The sequence below is a fragment of the Ylistrum balloti genome, unplaced genomic scaffold (genome assembly GCF_031769215.1).
Source record: "Ylistrum balloti isolate Yb309-2 unplaced genomic scaffold, AGI_CSIRO_Ybal_v1 Utg370580, whole genome shotgun sequence".
Classification (NCBI taxonomy): Eukaryota; Metazoa; Mollusca; class Bivalvia; order Pectinida; family Pectinidae; genus Ylistrum; species Ylistrum balloti.
The window spans coordinates 1164086-1182288 of NW_026782361.1; the positions used below are offsets into that span (position 1 = coordinate 1164086).

The window sequence follows — 18203 nt, forward strand, 5'->3', positions numbered from 1 at the left end:
TGTCATTAGTCGTTTAGTTTGGTTCAGAATCATTTGTTGTTGAGTTTGGTTCATATCAAGGGTCATTGAGCATAGCTCAGTCATCAGTCTTTGAATTTGGTCCAGAGTCATTCGACGTTGAGTTTAGTTCATAATTATTTGTTGTTGAGTTTGGTTAAGAGTCAGTTGTTGTTGTTGAGCATAGCTCAGGGTCATTTCTCGTTGAGTTCAGTCTGGAATCAAGAGACATTGAGCATAGTTCACAGTCATTAATTAGTCAATGAAGTTGGTTCATTTTTTGAACTGATTCATCATCAAGTCAAGGTTTGAAGTCATCATTTTATAACTTGTTCCATCAACTTAAAGTCTTCCAGTATAACTGGTTCATTGTCCAAGTTAACTGATCAAACCATCAGTCATGTTTAGCGACATTTAGTGACATCATTATAAGCCAATAAAAGTTAATCTTTACAACCCAGTGCAACTGACCTAGGTTAGACGTTGTAGAGTGATGACAACCCAGTACAACTGACCTAGGTTAGATTTTGTTGAGTGAGGACAACCCAGTACAACTGACCTAGGTTAGACATTGTAGAGTGATGACAACCCAGTACAACTGACCTAGGTTAGACATTGTAGAGTGATGACAACCCAGTACAACTGACCTAGGTTAGACTTTGTAGACTGATGACAACCCAGTACAACTGACCTAGGTTAGACTTTGTTGAGTGAGGACAACCCAGTACAACTGACCTAGGTTAGACTTTGTAGAGTGATGACAACCCAGTACATCTGACCTAGGTTAGATTTTGTTGAGTAATGACAACCCAGTACAACTGACCTAAACTGGGTATTGTGAAGTGAGGACAACCCAGTACAACTGACCTAGACTAGGTATTGTGAAGTGAGGACAACCCAGTACAACTGACCTAGACTAGGTATTGTGAAGTGAGGACAACCCAGTACAACTGACCAAGACTGGGTATTGTGAAGTGAGGACAACCCAGTACAACTGACCAAGACTAGGTATTGTGAAGTGAGGACAACCCAGTACAACTGACCAAGACTATGTATTGTGGAGTGAGGACAACCAAGTACAACTGACCTAGACTAGGTATTGTGAAGTGAGGACAACCCAGTACAACTGATCTAGACTAGGTATTGTGAAGTGAGGACAACCCAGTACAACTGACCAAGACTGGGTATTGTGGAGTGAGGACAACCCAGTACAACTGACCTAGACTGGGCATTGTGGAGTGATGACAACCAAGTACAACTGACCTAGACTGGGCATTGTGGAGTGATGACAACCCAGTACAACTGACCTAGACTGGGCATTGTGGAGTAAGGACAACCCAGTACAACTGACCTAGGTTAGACGTTGTAGAGTGATGACAACCCAGTACAACTGACCTAGGTTAGACATTGTAGAGTGATGACAACCCAGTACAACTGACCTAGGTTAGACATTGTAGAGTGATGACAACCCAGTACAACTGACCTAGGTTAGACATTGTGGAGTGATGACAACCCAGTACAACTGACCTAGACTGGGCATTGTGGAGTGATGACAACCCAGTACAACTGACCTAGACTGGGCATTGTGGAGTAAGGACAACCTAGTACAACTGACCTAGACTAGGTATTGTGGAGTAAGGACAACCCAGTACAACTGACCTAGACTAGGTATTGTGGAGTAAGGACAACCTAGTACAACTGACCTAGACTAGGTATTGTGGAGTAAGGACAACCCAGTACAACTGACCTAGACTGGGCATTGTGGAGTGATGACATGATGATAGATATTGATGTTTGAGGTTTTGTTTGATGATGAGAGAGAACCATGGTTGTAAAATCTACCTGTTATGTATGTTACTGTCTATTATATGTGGAACATCAAATTAGTTGTGTTGCTATTTAACATTTTATTATGTCAGATCATTTTTTTTTTAAAACATCTTGATCACAGAATGTTTTTTTGTTTAGGATTTTTACCAAACATTCCTTTTAAAAATGTGGTTGATCATAAGTGGATTAATTGTCTATGCATGATTAGAATCTTTGTCACTTCACTATTAAACAATTACTCAATTGACTTGGCAGTGTGTCCAAGGTAACAGTGAGATACGTTTTCAACAGTAGGAAGTAGGTTGTCAACAGTAAGACACTGGTGTGTTAACAGTAAGACAGGAGTTTGTGAGCAGTAAGACACTGATGTGTGTTGACAGTAAGACAGTACTATGTCAACAGTAAGACAGTGGTGTGTGTTGACAGTAAGACAGTACTATGTCAACAGTAAGACAATGGTGTGTGTTGACAGTAAGACAGTACTATGTCAACAGTAAGACAATGGTGTGTGTTGAAAGTAAGACGGTACTATGTCAACAGTAAGACAATGGTGTGTGTTGAAAGTAAGACAGTAGTTTGTCAACAGTAAGACACTGGTGTGTGTTGACAGTAAGACAGTAGTTTGTCAACAGTAAGACACTGGTGTGTGTTGACAGTAAGACAGTAGCCTGTTTTAAGTGAGACAGTAGCATGTCAACAATGAAACAGTGGTATGTCAACAGTAAGGCACCGGTGTGTTGACAGACAGTAACACTTAGACACTGTGATATGCTGAAGGTAAGACAGCTGCATGACAACATTGTGTTTTTTAGTATTTCTGGTGTATCAAAAGTATACACTAGTGTAGATAGCGGGCCTCGTGTTGAAAGTGTTGAAAATGAAATGTATGTTTTGTTGGTAAATTTTGCCTTAATTACTACCTGGTATTGTGTCTGATTTTTTTTCTAGTTTAAACTGAACTAGGTTAAATCCATAAGTTTAGTAGAAATGTTAACTATTGAAATCTGACTACAATATCATGTTGCCCCTTTGCCTGTCTCTTGTTATACCGTCATTTTCACAGACTACAGGATCAGCCTTATCCATGTTGTTGTTTTCTCTAATGTCCTGTAGATTTCTGTAATCATACATATCATCCCTTGATCACATGGTAGATTGATTGAGTGACAATTTGCTCCTTGTAGCCATTGCTTGATTTTCTTGGTAATTGTTGTTTAGTTTTTATATTGAAAGTTCTTTCATTTCTGTGATAACCGATTCATACGGACACTCATTTCCATTATGGGGTTTTTTACTGATTAAATAATGCTAATAATCTGATGACAGACTGTTAAACACTTTGATTGTGTCTACCTTAGATTTTTAATTATACAAGATATCTTTTCATTTATAAGGAATTTAATGTATGGGTAGTACCTGTGATAGTCAACTTGTGGTTTATCTACCTTCTTTATAATATTTACATATCATTTTACATAAGATAATTACTTCTTCAATGTTTTAGCAGTAACATGCTAACAGTTATATGTTATTGGCAAAGTTGAAGAGAGAAATGATGAATTGATCATTTTAGAATACCTTGATTAGTTTTTATGTGAAAAATGAATGTTTGGAACATTTTTTAAAATCATTTTATGTTTGTTGTCCGATATCAGTCCATGAAAAATGGATACTGAGCCAAGAAAATTTTTTAAAAAAATGAAAGAAATTCATTAAAAAAGTTTCACAAAAATGGTAACATATAACCATGGTAACAGGAATTGAAATCTCTCTGTTCAAAGTGTTGGAAATATTTGTACTCTGGTGTATCACAGAATTTATTGTCACATGTTGTATAGGCCATTTAGAGCTTTAGGTCCTAGTTTACAGACCTTACAAGCTGTCTAGAATCTCTAGTATTATGATATCAATGCTAGATCATCTGTTTCATCTAGGATTCACACTCCACATATATCATTTCACAGCTTTATAAGGGTTATGATAAGTTATGGAGATCCAATACTAAACCCAATTTTTGCCTTTTTTGAAGCATATCATACTAGATTGCATTAAATTATTCTGTCAACTTGTATAATAAATAAACATCCAAACAAATCTCCATTAATTGATGATATATCATTCATACCGTGGTTTCAAATACAGGTCGTCTTTACCATATTTCACAATAGTGTATTGTCCCTTTATCTTACATATTATGGACATTACATGAAGAAGATATAATTTTAAGGCAAAAAAAAAATGCTTAATTCCGAAGATTCATGATAATTATTTGTAAAGATTTATGTTAGCTCTTGTGCACCCTTTTAAATGGTAACTTAAAAGACTGAATTATAACTGGAAAATGTAGCTGAGATTTTCTATTTTATATCAGATACGACTCCTCAGGCATGAGTTCAGAGGTTACTGTAGCATTAAGCCCTTCGTAGCATTGATTATATTTAACCAGACTTGTAAGAAATCCTGTATCGTTATTGTATTTCAGATGCAAAGTGATCAAAACATCATTTTCCTTTATTCAAGTCATTTTTCATCAGGTTGCCCTAGATGAATATATGATCAGATGATAATATAAAGTTGTGTAACCTTCTTAGTGTGTTGGTACCCAATCATTCCTTATACTGAATTACATTCCTGACTTCAACGTTAAGTAGGTTTCATATTTTTTTACTGTTTTTGTGTCCATAATTTAATTAATTTGATTCCTTGCCATATCATGTGTTTTTTGTTAAGTTTAAGATGCTGAATGAGTTTCATTGATAAATTAATTTAATTTTTTTTTTCAAAATGTCAAAATAATTCATACTTAATTGTAAAACTTTGAATTGGTTGTTTGACTTCTGTAAAAATGGTTGTGTTTTGTACTTTATAATTTCACAGTGATGACTGTTTGTTTCACAAATCACTGTGAAAATCGGTGAATAAATCACCTCATAAATAGATATAAAAATTAACCTTTCACAAGACAGATGTGGTGCACAGAAGCTGTAATTTGTATTAGACCAATCCCCAATACGCTGGCTGGACATTCAATTTTTGTGGCTACTTCACCTTTTAAGTTTAAGAAAATGGAATAAAAAATGAATTTTTATCCATAATTATCCCCAGAAACAATAGATTCATCAGGTTTCAAACTTAATATATAGGTACCAAAAGGGTTTAAGATATTAATTTCTTCTCTCTTTTTCTGTGCATTAGTTTCACTGCTTTCATGTGCATGCCATTTACAGTCATGAATTTTGAGACAGAAGCAAAAGCACAAAAAGTTGCTGTTAATTAAAAAATAGGTAACAAGTGTTTTTCATTTTTAAGATTTGTTGCATTGTAACAATGGTTATTTACATTAAAACTTGTTTGTCCTAATACGTCTCCAATGCAAATGACTGAATTCAGTGTCAAGGACAGTTTATTCTCTGGAGTGTTCGATTGGTGATTCCATAGCAAGTTTGAATTTTGTGATTTTGTCACCTTTATACAAAGTCACACAAAGTTTCAAAATATCTGTTATTGACCTTTATATTGCTATGTAAACAAAAACATGAGAGAGCTACATGAATTTTTAGTTAATTAGACTGGTTAATTTGTTGGGTATTGTACCATATGCTGTAAATAAGGTGACAAAAGCCATTCTGGTCTGTGAACTCGTGTCCCACAAACATCATATGGTAAACGTCCTATGGCCAAATTAGGGACTGGATACGGGGCTCCCTACAGGGTTTAGATGAAGACTGTGCACTTTTAAAATGGTGGTTATATTACTGAAATCACTGAAGTCAGTAGCCATGAAAAAAAGTTTGTTTGCAGTACTTCCTTGTCATACCAGTGTAAGAGGCAGTTAACTGATCTATCAGTTGGTTAGGGAGGTTAACTGGTATCAATCAGTTGGTTAAGGGAGTCTAACTGATATCCATTGGTTGGTTAGAGGAGGTTAACTGGTATCCATCAGTTGGTTAGGGGAGGTTAACTGGTATCCATCAGTTGGTTAGGGGAGGTTAACTGGTATCCATCAGTTGGTTAGGAGAGGTTAACTGGTATCCATCAGTTGGTTAGGGGAGGTTAACTGGTATCCATCAGTTGGTTAGGAGAGGTTAACTGGTATCCATCAGTTGGTTAGGGGAGGTTAACTGGTATCTATTGGTTGGTTTCAGGAGGTTAACTGGTATCCATCAGATGGTTAGGGGAGGTTAACTGGTATCCATCAGTTGGTTAGGAGGATAAGCATACAACTTTGATGTTAGATTTTGATAGGAGTTGGCCATTGTACCAAATTATTAGCCTAATTAGCTAATGATTTGTTTAAAGAAGAAATATAATAACAGCCAGTGGGGAAAGCTGTACAGATGAGTTTTCACATAAAAAGGATGACAGTCAATCCCACATTATGAAGTGTTGGGGTGAGCTGTGCTGGTCAAGGACCAAAGTTTTTTTCAGTCCTTACACGATCAATCAACATAATGAAGTTTTACATTAATATGTAGTGTTAGAACATGTATGGTGCTTTTCATGGTGATTTTAATTGTACAAGAGGAATGTTATTTTGTACACCTGATCATGTGATAGAAAGTTGTCATGTGACATGGAATATTTGAGATGTCCATTTTGTTGTAAAACCTGTTATCAGTGTGTTTAAACAGACTGTGTAGAAGTATCAATAAATGATTTGATAATTTGATGTATCTGAGTTTTTTTATACTATATCTTAACTTACTGATGTACAGGAGACCATTAGATTCATGGTAGTACACCTGGTGTGTATTAAGATATCTTACAAAAAAATTTTGTAATGCACATTTCCTCTGTAAAATTGTGATTTTTTTAACCGGTGTAAACTGGCACATTGTCATGCTTTGTCCTAAAACCTCGGAGCCAAATATCATGACTCTAGGCATTTTGATCAATCAAAAGGTACTTGACCCTTGGGACCTGGTCTATGGGTCAAGGACATTTCTTTTTGCAAACTTTATCAGTCTCCATCAAAGGAATATATAAAATATGAAGCTTGGCATTTTGGTTACTGAGAAGTTATTTAAAAGGATTACTGTAAACCTTTGGTCAGTTTGAACAAAATTGCTTTAATATTGTTGAACCTGTTCGAACGATACCAAATTATGCTTATGAAAATAAATCAGCATTTGAATTATCAGGGTCAACATCGCTCTACATTACATTTACTGTACTGTCACACATGTTAATTCACTGTTAAGAAATTACAGGTTTCATTTTGAACTTCATCAGGTTGGATACCATGACAAATAAACCTTTCCGTAAAACAATTCTGCTTGTGTAGTGGCGGAAGTTAGAATCCACATATTCGTATGCGGAATGTGGCTGGAGACTTGGTATGACTGCTGATTAATGTTTGTTAAAATATCTCTATGAATCTTACAATTATTTGGACAGTTTTGACATGATTATTTTAGCAAAGTATGACATGAAACAATGTTGTTCTTTGATGAAACACATGCCAACATCCCAAGGTAGGTAAATATTTACCGATCATTAAGCTTGTAAAACAGAGTTGGGGCCTTCAGTTGTGTCAGCTGGCAGGGGCACAATGTTACAGCAAGATGTGAAATAAATCACACTACACATCAATGCAAATTAAGCGACATGTACGCTCTCAATTGCTTACAATGATCATTTACAGTCTACTACCCACAGTGCTTAACATTGATGTGGATAGTGACCTCGACCGACACCAATGCCTTTGTCAATAGTAAGATGTGTGGTCTCGCGATATGTTCAAATAATTCAAAATGTAAGAGAAATAAAATAGAAAGGATTCGAACTATCACTAGACAAAAAATTATTGCTTTTATTGAAAAAAATCATGTGTTCCAACAGCCCGCCAATTCAAACTGACCAGAGGTTTACAGTAGTTGACATTAGATGGACAACAGACCATAAGCTCACCTGCCTTTGGATATCGTTGATTTCATCTCCACATTTTTGATAGAGAAGAAAAGAAATCGATCAATTTAGAGATTTTATTAAAACAAAAATTTCCAGCTCATTCTTACATGTAAAGAAACGAGAACTTTCAATTCATCCATTCATGCATTGAAACAAAAAATTCCAACTTGTTCTTGCACATAATAAAACAAAACCTTCTAATTCATCCATACATGTAGCAAGTATTGCAAACAAGAAATAACCTATTTTTAGGTAATAAATGGTTAATATTGTGGTATATGTGTACCTAAGATAACCAGTAGAACTTTTGATAGACTTAATAGGTTCTTACACTCCATTCTGACATAGATTATGCTTCCCGGTGTACAGCTATATGTATTGACCTAAAATGTTCAACTGGCAAGTACTGCATGGAAATGATTCAGTATTTTGATAATATTGACTTCAAAGGATCAAATGGCTTGTTATCCTCAGAAATAATTCAATATTCAATCAAAGTACTTCAAGCTTCACAATGTTGATATTGCGTAACCTCACAGCTTCACCTTAATGGTGACCTTGAATTTTGTTCACTAATCATCTGCAGGCATCAATCAGCAAAACACACCAAAAAAACTACTCACACAATTCATCAGGAAGGAATTTGTTCCTATAAAACAGTCATTCACATTGTCAGACAGGATAAATACCCACAACTTTTCCAGACAGGCACTTACATACTTACATTGGTCAGGTAAAACATGTATATGTAACCTCAGTTCAATGTACCCAATGGTCCATATAAATAATGACAAACTCACAGAAGCTGCCTTTTCACACCTACACAAGATTAGTTGAGAGTGAATTTAAAGAATTCTACAGTACCCTATAACCGACAGCAGTATGTAATGTGATAACACTTACTATTTTCTAAGCAGTTACCTGTCTACAAAACATTCCTGATCTTATCAAATGGTTCGTTCGATGAGTGCACAGGAAATTGGCAATACCTTAGCAGATTCCATATTGCCTGTTGTTTACATTTGATGAAGCCAGGTATAGTGTCAGACTGCTAGTGATTTCCCAGTAGGACAGTACAGCATGGATAACTATTGTTTTGCTGGTAATCCTTCTGTTTTAATGTATCACAGTACAATGTATAACTGATCAGTCAATTTCCTTTGTTTTCTGGCCTGGATTTATTTCACAAATCTCCCATCATATGGTCGCTGTTCATCTTTTCTGATCAGGTCAGATGTTTCTGTATCCTCCATTGGAAATGTTGTCTTTGTTCAGTCGTCATTAGGGAGTTCTATGTGGTCATCATCCTCTTCATCATAATAATTCTCCGGAGTACAGAACCAGGAGAGGAGGAGGATGGTGAAGAAGACAGCAACAGCATACAGGACAGTGTAGGTGTGGTTAGTGTGATGGTGCAGTGTGAATCCCAGGTACCTACAACAATAGGGGAATGTCAGTCTGGCTACAAAACAAGGCATCAGAAACAATACAAGTCCCCATGTTTTAATTTATATTGAAGTTGTGTTACATCTATAAATAGTAACAGCAACCTTACCATTGACCCTGGCAGGCTGAAACATTAACTTGTTGAAGGTATTAGGCTACTTAACCAATATGTGAAGTTTGATTAAAATTGGTTGAGAAATGAAGTTGCTAGAGTGATGACAAGTGAGTATGTGTATATACGTACAAACGGAATGCTATATCCCCTCCATGGTCGTCATGAGGGGATAATAATTTACTGTACTACTTTAAAACTTTCAACATATTCTCCTATACCTAGCAATTGTCACAGACCAAACTACTCACAAATTTCTTTTGAAACGATTGAGATATATTTTTGACAAATTAAAATTTTATGATCTGAATGTAGAAGAACATCTAATACATAGATGTATCGTTATTTCATGATCATGTTAATGTAAAATAGCAAAAAATGCAATGTGTACAATACATGTACTTGACCGTTGTAATATATAATCATACTTTGTTGGTATACTTTACCCCATTTTACAAGTTACTATGAAGTCTGTTAGACCATCATTGTCAAAATCTCCTGCCACAATTGGTGCTGTAGGTAGGCATGGTAACGAATGCTCAGCCAATAGTCGACCACCTACTAGGTCAACCAATGAGAAGCCTTTGTATGCAGCCAGGGCTAGGACATTCTGGAAAATAAATTTGTATCAACATGTACACATTAAAAGACAGCAAACCGAGATATGGGAAGATTAATGGAGTCATTCACCCCTTAGTGATATGGTTAACTCAAAGCCTTGTACTAGACATCACAAACATTATCCAATGGTTTGAAATAATTCTATCCCCTGCACACAAAGGGGATTCATTTTTTTTGCAGCCATTTTGCTACCTAATTTATCAAAACGTACAAGGAATGGAAGATCCAACGTCCACATAAAGTGTGCAGTAAGGTTCTGTGATGCCCAGCTGACAGATTCCACAGGGAATACCAACATACAAGAATTATGGTGAAAGATAGAGCTATCAATAGGTAACAGATGACCATAACAATGGCTGGCTGGGTTGATCTACTGGGTTCAGGCTACTATTCTAGGAACTTCAGTATCAATTAAATAACTTTCAGCATAAAGAGGATGTGTTGTGAGACATAAATATATAAGTTTCTAAAAGTATTTAAATTTTGTCAGGGCTTTGGACTGTGTAATAATGCTAGTGGATATTACCATCTAATATGCAGATAATTCAACCAACTTTTCTGCAACCAACCACTTATCTATTGTTGGTGTCATTTGACTGTGTACTTTACATCGTTTACATCAGTACTGTTGTTACTGTTGCTAAGCTAGGCACCATGTTTTGTACATTATATCGAATGGTTATACACATTTTAAATTTGTTCTGATGACAACACTCATAAGTATCAAAACTAGTCAACGTCCTTGATTAAAGCCAATCAAACTTGCCAGGGATTGTTAAAGTCTTTACTTATATAATTTATTCAAAAATATTGTTGTGAACTGAATACATTACACTATAATTGGCACCCCCAGAAACTGTTGTTAAAATTGAAAATGTTATACAATTGACATGACAGCTGTTTAAAGGTGATACAGGCTTACCTTTTTGTCGGACACTTGTATGGATGTAAGTATTGTGCTAGGGCGGAAGGACTTGGTGAATTCTTTGTACTGAGAGGGGTTGGACTGCTGTGCTGAACGTATCTCCATGGCTGCCTCCGACCAGCGGAAAGATGTCTGCACCTAATGAAGTACAATACAGTATGTCAATCACCACACAAAATAGTAAGGAAAACTGTCTGAACCTAGCAACACAATACTGCAGTAGGTCAGTGGACAGACACACTATGACAGGAAGATGTCTGAACCTAGCAACACAATACTGCAGTAGGTCACTGGACAGACACATTAGGACAGAAAGATGTCTGAACCTAGCGACACAATACTGCAGTAGGTCAATGGACAGACACACTAGGACAGAAAGATGTCTGCACCTGGCAACGCAATACTGCAGTAGGTCACTGGACAGACACACTATGACAGAAAAATGTCTGCACCTGGCAACACAATACTGCAGTAGGTCACTGGACAGACACACTATGACAGAAAAATGTCTGCACCTAGCAACACAATACTGCAGTAGTTCACTGGACAGACACACTATGACAGAAAAATGTCTGCACCTAGCGACACAATACTGCAGGAGGTCACTGGACAGACACACTATGACAAAAAAATGTCTGCACCTAGCGACACAATACTGCAGTAGGTCAATGGACAGACACACTTGGACAGAAAGATGTCTGCACCTGGCAACACAATACTGCTGTAGGTCACTGGACAGACACACTATGACAGAAAAATGTCTGCACCTAGCAACACAACACTGCAGTAGGTCACTGGACAGACACACTATGACGGAAAAATGTCTGAACCTAGCAACACAATACTGCAGTAGGTCAGTGGACAGACACACTATGACAGACCTATGTTTATACCTAACAACACGATGCTGCAGTAGGTCAGTGGACAGACACACTGTGACAGACCTATGTTTATACCTAACAACATGATGCTGCAGTAGGTCAGTGGACAGACACACTATAACAGACCTATGTTTATACCTAACAACACGATGCTGCAGTAGGTCAGTGGACAGATACACTAAGACAGAAAGATGTCTACCTGGCAACAACTTCATACCAAGGTTTTAAATGAAATTTATTTCAGATTGACATTGTATACCAAGTTTGAGGGGAATCAACCACCAATTGTGGAAGGAATTGGTTATAGAAAAATTTTGAGAAAAACAGCATAAAAAGAGAGGTGCACATCCTCATATCTTACAAATACTGTATACCAAATTTGAAGTGAATCTAATAAATCCTGTGGCAGGAGCTAATATATTGTTTTCACTAGCTTTCAGAAGCAGCATAAAAACTGGAGGTACACATTCTCAAGTCATACTAACAGTATGTGTAATATGTTTATTTCAGAAGTTTTTTATTAACTGAAACAGCAAAACAAAAGAACCATTATTTCAGTAAAAAAAAATGTAAAAAAAAAAACAGGAAAAAGAGTGGTGCATATCTTCATGCAATACCAATACTGTGTATCAAATTTCAATTAAATCCAGCTTAAACTGGAAAATGATTTTCACAAAAACATGGGACAGACAGTCACACAGACAGTACTACTTAATCTTCCAGCCAGTCAGCTCGAGGGAAATAAAAGCAAAGGAACTGACTCCAAGTGGATAGTGATGAGTGGGGTCACTAATAGTCAGACCATCTTACCTGCCAGTTAACATTGCCCTCCTTATCAAATGAAGAGACCCGTGCCATGCCCCCAGTTGTGATGACGTCGTATTCCTTCTTCCCCGTTGGTAGATGGTGACCCAGCAGGTAACGGAAAAACCCAGACTTTTTAGCAATACTAGAAAACAGAGTGTCAAGATTTAATTAAAGTTGATGTGAAATTAAATCAGGTTTGAAAGGACCAACCAGAAATAAAGTTTCTCCTTTCCACCTTGTCTTCATACTAAAATTATTACCACACAAAATCAGATATTACTGGTTATGGCAAAATGGTTTTGTACAGAACTAAACCCATACTTCACGGCCAAAAAATGAATTGTTAAAACATATCCTTCTTAGCAATAAACAATGAAATAATCAAACTAGGCCTTAATAGTTGACATTCTTCGAAAGGTTACTTTTCGGCATCAGTGGTCAATCTACTTATAAATGTAAAGAAATGCATAAAACCTGATTGGTTTCAGACTAAGATTTCCTAATTTAATGGCACATATGTAAGACAAAATTTCTGAGATATTTAGGGAGATATGCCAGAATGTGGGTACTTGATGGAATCTAAATTTCCATCATTTCTATTGATGTGACCACACCTTTCTATGATGACTGGTGGTACTTTCTGCAGGCTGTCCTCATCATACATCCAGGAGGTGGTGAAGAAGACTCGAGTTAGTCGACACACTGCCAGTTGGTTAATTTTCTCCTTGACTGGCTGAAGGCGCCATATCTCTATGTGACATGGTCGTACACCTGCTGCCTGACCCCATACTAGTTTCTCATGGTTACCATCATTGTCTATGTCTACGTACAAAGATCTGTCAGGAGGGAGAGGAAATTCTGTGATGGGGCGACCTGTCAGAAGGTTCAGCACCTCTAGGCCATTATGGTTATGAATTACAACAGCATTCGGATTGACTACATGTTCATGGTCACTGTGTGGGCGATGGCCTCCATAGGTATAACCCATCACATGTTCAGGTGTCAGGGCAAGACGTGACCGCTCACCATCGGGGGAGTCAGGTAACACATCTCCCTTTTTCTGGAAACGTCCCAGGGTCAGTTTGGTGTCATCCATGGACTGCCAACCAAATGGCTGTAGGAAATATTACAGCACACTCAACATAATGTACTAAGAATACTGTACTTAAAAATTACACAAAATAAACAGATTCTGGTCGACTTTTTCATTTAAAAGCAACATATTGAATAAAAGTAGTTTTTAAAAGAAATGTCAGCCAGAAATGATGACTTTGTCAATACATTATCCAAATAATGTTTTAAAAACAACAGAAACACAAATTTTGCTTTGTTTTTTTCTTTTTCTCAAGTGTCTGTTCATCTGGAAGAAGAACACAGAAGAAGGAGGGAAGGGCTTAATTGCAAGCAACCCTCATGTTCCTGGAACACCTACAAAAGTGGTGAGGGAGATTATTTGTGGTAACTCAAAATATGATGTTGTTAGGTGCCAATCTGAAACATCTGAACCTTTGATATTTACATTGATCTTAAAGAGGAACATAAAGTTCCAGTCAATGCAGTTTGTTAATGTCTTCAAATTAGAGGTATCCTTTGTTCAACAAAACATCCTAGCATAATTCCTTAACCAATACTTTCATTTCTTAACAACAACAGATAAATATTGCTGTAGGATATATGCCATATAGGTCGAATTTTTTCAAATAGATGACTGTAGTATAACCACTCACCAGGTAGGAGAGAAGTTCATCACGGTATAGGTTCCAGGGAGATTCACCGACATGTAGGCGATGACGCTTCAGTGCAAGCTTCCAGTGGTGGTCACCATGGATGTCCTAACAACAAAAAACTTTAAACTTACATCTTGAAATGCTTTTCTTTAACAAAAATAGGCATTCTCTGTGTCTGGTATTGTAGTTGTGAAGTTATAGAAGAACCATCTTCATTATAAAATGAAGTTTCACAAATTCTGATTGCTTGAATCACCATTGATTACCTTCACATCTGCGATAGGTTCTCCGAAGTCGCCTGGGAGGTGATGCCACCGAATTGTACCATCAATGCCGTTAAGCGCAAATGAGGAGAAGTGTGTCAATGTGTTGTCTTCTGTAGTGTGTTCTGTTTCATTGTCCGTCTCACTGTTAACAATGTAATTTACTCTCTCATTTACTAAAGGCACAATGTAATTAACATCTACTAATAACATGGTGAGAGGAAGAAGCTGCTAGTAATTATAGGGTTGGTTAATGACTTAAAATCATTACAAAGTTTTAAGGTATAAACAAAACATTCCAAGTAGTTACCGGATGAAGTTACAAAGTAACAGTAATTTCAATACAAAGTTAAAAACTCCTGGTAATTAAAAGATAAAGTTATAAACAAACAGTAATTACAAGACAAATTTACAGAATTACAAGATAAAGTTATAAACTTACAGTAATTACAAGACAAATTTACAGAATTACTTTTAAACTATATCAGAATGGTATTCAAATGAATTCTATAATGAACTTGTAAAGAAGATAAACCTCCATGATTCTGATGTATATGTTACTGATAACAGAATTACTTTTAATCTATATCAGAATGGTATTCAAATGAATTCTATAATGAACTTGTAAAGAAGATAAACCTCCATGATTCTGATGTATATGTTACTGATCAGACAAATTTACCTTCCAGAGGATGAATTTGACAACAAAATGTTACTGGTTCAAAACATCAAGGAAACAACAAGGAAACCAAGATGAGAGATAAAGTCCTTTTCATATTTTGTCATTCAACATGTCATTCTTTTCATTCAGTGGTCTTTGCCTGATCTTGTTATTACTTACTTGTATGTAACAACTTTCCCATGTGTTTTGTGTGTAAAACTGCCCCCAATAATGACAAGGCCATGGTCATCCTTCCTGACCTTGTGGGATGTGATGATGACCCCCATGTCCTTAACGATGTAAGAATCCTTCACATGACTTATATCCATTAACTTTTTCTTCCATAGCAACTGCAGTTCTGAGTCGTAGCACAAGACATGCCAATCATCAGTGACAATGACAATTATCTGTTAAAAACATGGTAAAAACTTGTGACTAAACCATTTGTTTTTGTGTTAAAGCAATAATTATTCATCTCTACTTTGAAAATTTTATTTTGTTAATTTTTATTCAATGTTTCATTCTAGATTTAACAATGTAACCAAAATTGAATTCTTTAGAAAAAGATTCTCAAAAACTTTCAGCTTAACATTACGTTCTTATTAACTTTTGTCCTGACATCAGTAAAGACAGTTTGAGTTGACACAGAATCAATGTACTAGTGTCTTTTTATTGTATACACACATCATTACCTACATTAAAGAAAACATAACTCTACCTGCTTTCGTATTTGCATAAGAGACAAATATGGTACAGTGAATCCTGTCTCCATGACAACTGGTCTGCTCCTCCAACCATTGGCTTCATCAGCCAATGAGAGTGCAACCTTGTGTTTGACTATGACATGTGGGAGCGTTTGATCATCTTCATCTGTCTCTGTAACATTTGGGAGTGCCAGAGAGGAAAGTTTGAAATCACTTGATATGAGGAGGATCTCATTGACTCCATCACTTTCAAGATCAGTGATTACTGGAGGTGGAAGGCGGTCCCGCCTTGTAGGGAATTCTGAGTTAGCATAAGCCTGGGTCTCCACACGTTTACGCCACACTGGCTTCAGTATATATGAGTCATTGGCGCGGAACAGGTATGCAATGATGCAGCATAGCACCACAAATATCACATTATTAGCATTCAGACTTTTAATTCTGTTCCATAAAACCTCAAACATTCTTCAGAGTACATGAAGATGATCTAGAAATAAAACATGTAAAGCAATGGTCAACAACAATATCTTTTGTGAATCTCTGTGTCAATTACTTACAATAACTATGCTTGTGAAAAAGCCCAAGAAACTACCAACATGTCAACGTAATCATAATCCAAACTCAAATTCAATGAAACCAGTTGAAAGTTGTTGCTGTTAGTTTTATTTGCAGGAAAAGATTAAGATAAGCCGCCAATGTCACAGAGGTCATGTTTTGATTTTAAAGAGTCTGCAGGGAATCGAACCTTGGACTTCCATTTTACTAGCCTCTGGATTATTGTCAACAGATAAGGTAAAGAGAAGATCTCTTGCCAACCAGTATATTTTTATACCAACTGATGAACCATACCACTTGTCAAACTTGCCATTAATCACAATGTAATTCTTGGCTCAACTGATTAAACTCTCCTTCTGTAAGAAAGACTTCTTTTTATTTACTGCTGTAGATGGTCCATTCATAAGGAATTGTTATTCTAATGACTGAAATAAGCTGTTTAATCTGTATAGAACTTGGTAACAGACTGCAGGTACCTTTCTAGGAATATGGAATGAGGGGTGTTTTTAATGGTGTTAATATTAAAGTTTACTCGAGTAAAAGCAAGATGAAAAGTTAATCCTAGGTATTGGTAATTTTATTTGAGGGATAGCTAATCAATCAGTTACACAAATGCAGAACCATTTGAAATAGACAACACATCAAGTTCTTTGAACATTTGCAACAAAAAAATGGCATCATATTTTTGACATGACCCAATAGCCAAAGCAACATTGTAAATTTTTACACAAAAATGTGAATAATTCATTTGTCTCCATGTTGGTAAAAATCACAAACTTTAACACCTCAATTGCTCATAACGGGGCTAAACATAGAACACATGTATATTCATGCTGCACATTTGCACAAAATGTCCCCAATGATTATACACTTACGTCAATGGAGATCAAAATGAATTGTTATTTCAGCACATTGTTAGATAACAGAAAATCATAATTCTTATACAAATACATACAGTATAATAGGAAGGAGTAATGAAAAACCCTGCCAGTGCTGGGGTTTGAACTAGCTTGACACTCTACAGTTTAACTAAAGGGAAATTCCAACTAGGCAAGGCTTGTAAGGCAACCTTTACAAAGAACTTCTACACTACTCACTCCTTCACAAAGTCTTTGACTCAAAATTAAAGACAACTTCAACACATATCTCCATTGAAGTATCTCAATCCCCTATGGCTTCTACCTTTGGAGTGGTAAACAAAACCAAATATGTAAGGAAGGAGTAATGAAAAACATCCTACCACGGCTGGGGTTCGAACTAGCGACCTTTTGATCTCTAGACAGACACGATACCGCTCGGCTTACAGGAAATTCCCACTAGCCAAGGCTGGTAAGGTATACTCAATTTCTACAAAAGTGTCAAATCGACTTTTTGGTCATGTTAAGACAGTGGCGTCTTTTTAGTTGCAATCATTTAAAAGAACTTCTTGTTTTTCTATTTCAAATGATCCTGCATTTGAGTAACGTATAGATTACACAAAGCAGTAGTTATCTCTTAAATGAAGGACTATTACCAATATGCGGGGTTGTGCAAACCTGTAATAATGCATTTATTACAATGATTAGAAAATAGTTGATCTGTAACTATGCAGTGAAATTTATCCAAATTTACAGCATGCCGCAAACAAATATGTTGCGATAACTTACCATTTATACATTTAACACTTGTGATAAAATAATACGGGCCAGGAATAATCATACATAGGTAAAATACTCTCTACATAGGTCTTACTTTCAAGTCGATATTCTTTCGCCGGTTCAACCG

At 36.3% G+C, this 18203-nt stretch overlaps 1 protein-coding gene across 1 annotated transcript; it reads right to left on the minus strand.

The window, feature by feature from the left end:
- Window positions 1-7797: 7797 nt before the first annotated feature.
- Window positions 7798-18201, minus strand: LOC132556592 (uncharacterized). The gene is made up of 10 exons (XM_060221014.1): window positions 18171-18201; window positions 15899-16371; window positions 15361-15587; window positions 14523-14664; window positions 14257-14361; window positions 13144-13643; window positions 12533-12671; window positions 10839-10979; window positions 9742-9905; window positions 7798-9171 (listed from the first exon to the last, which is right to left on the minus strand). The coding sequence occupies exons 2-10, from the start codon at window positions 16346-16348 to the stop codon at window positions 9009-9011; spliced, it is 2031 nt and encodes a 676-aa protein (XP_060076997.1). The 5' UTR covers window positions 16349-16371; window positions 18171-18201; the 3' UTR covers window positions 7798-9008.
- Between the last annotated feature and the right edge of the window lie 2 nt (window positions 18202-18203).

Excerpts from the sequence above, each read along its gene's own strand:
- LOC132556592 (XM_060221014.1), bottom strand. The coding sequence starts at position 16,348 with ATGTTTGAGGTTTTATGGAACAGAATTAAAAGTCTGAATGCTAATAAT. Across the intron at positions 14,362-14,522 it reads AACCTATCGCAGATGTGAAG|GACATCCATGGTGACCACCA; the intron begins GTAATCAATGGT and ends TTTTGTTGTTAG. Across the intron at positions 12,672-13,143 it reads CCACCAGTCATCATAGAAAG|TATTGCTAAAAAGTCTGGGT; the intron begins GTGTGGTCACAT and ends TCTGTTTTCTAG.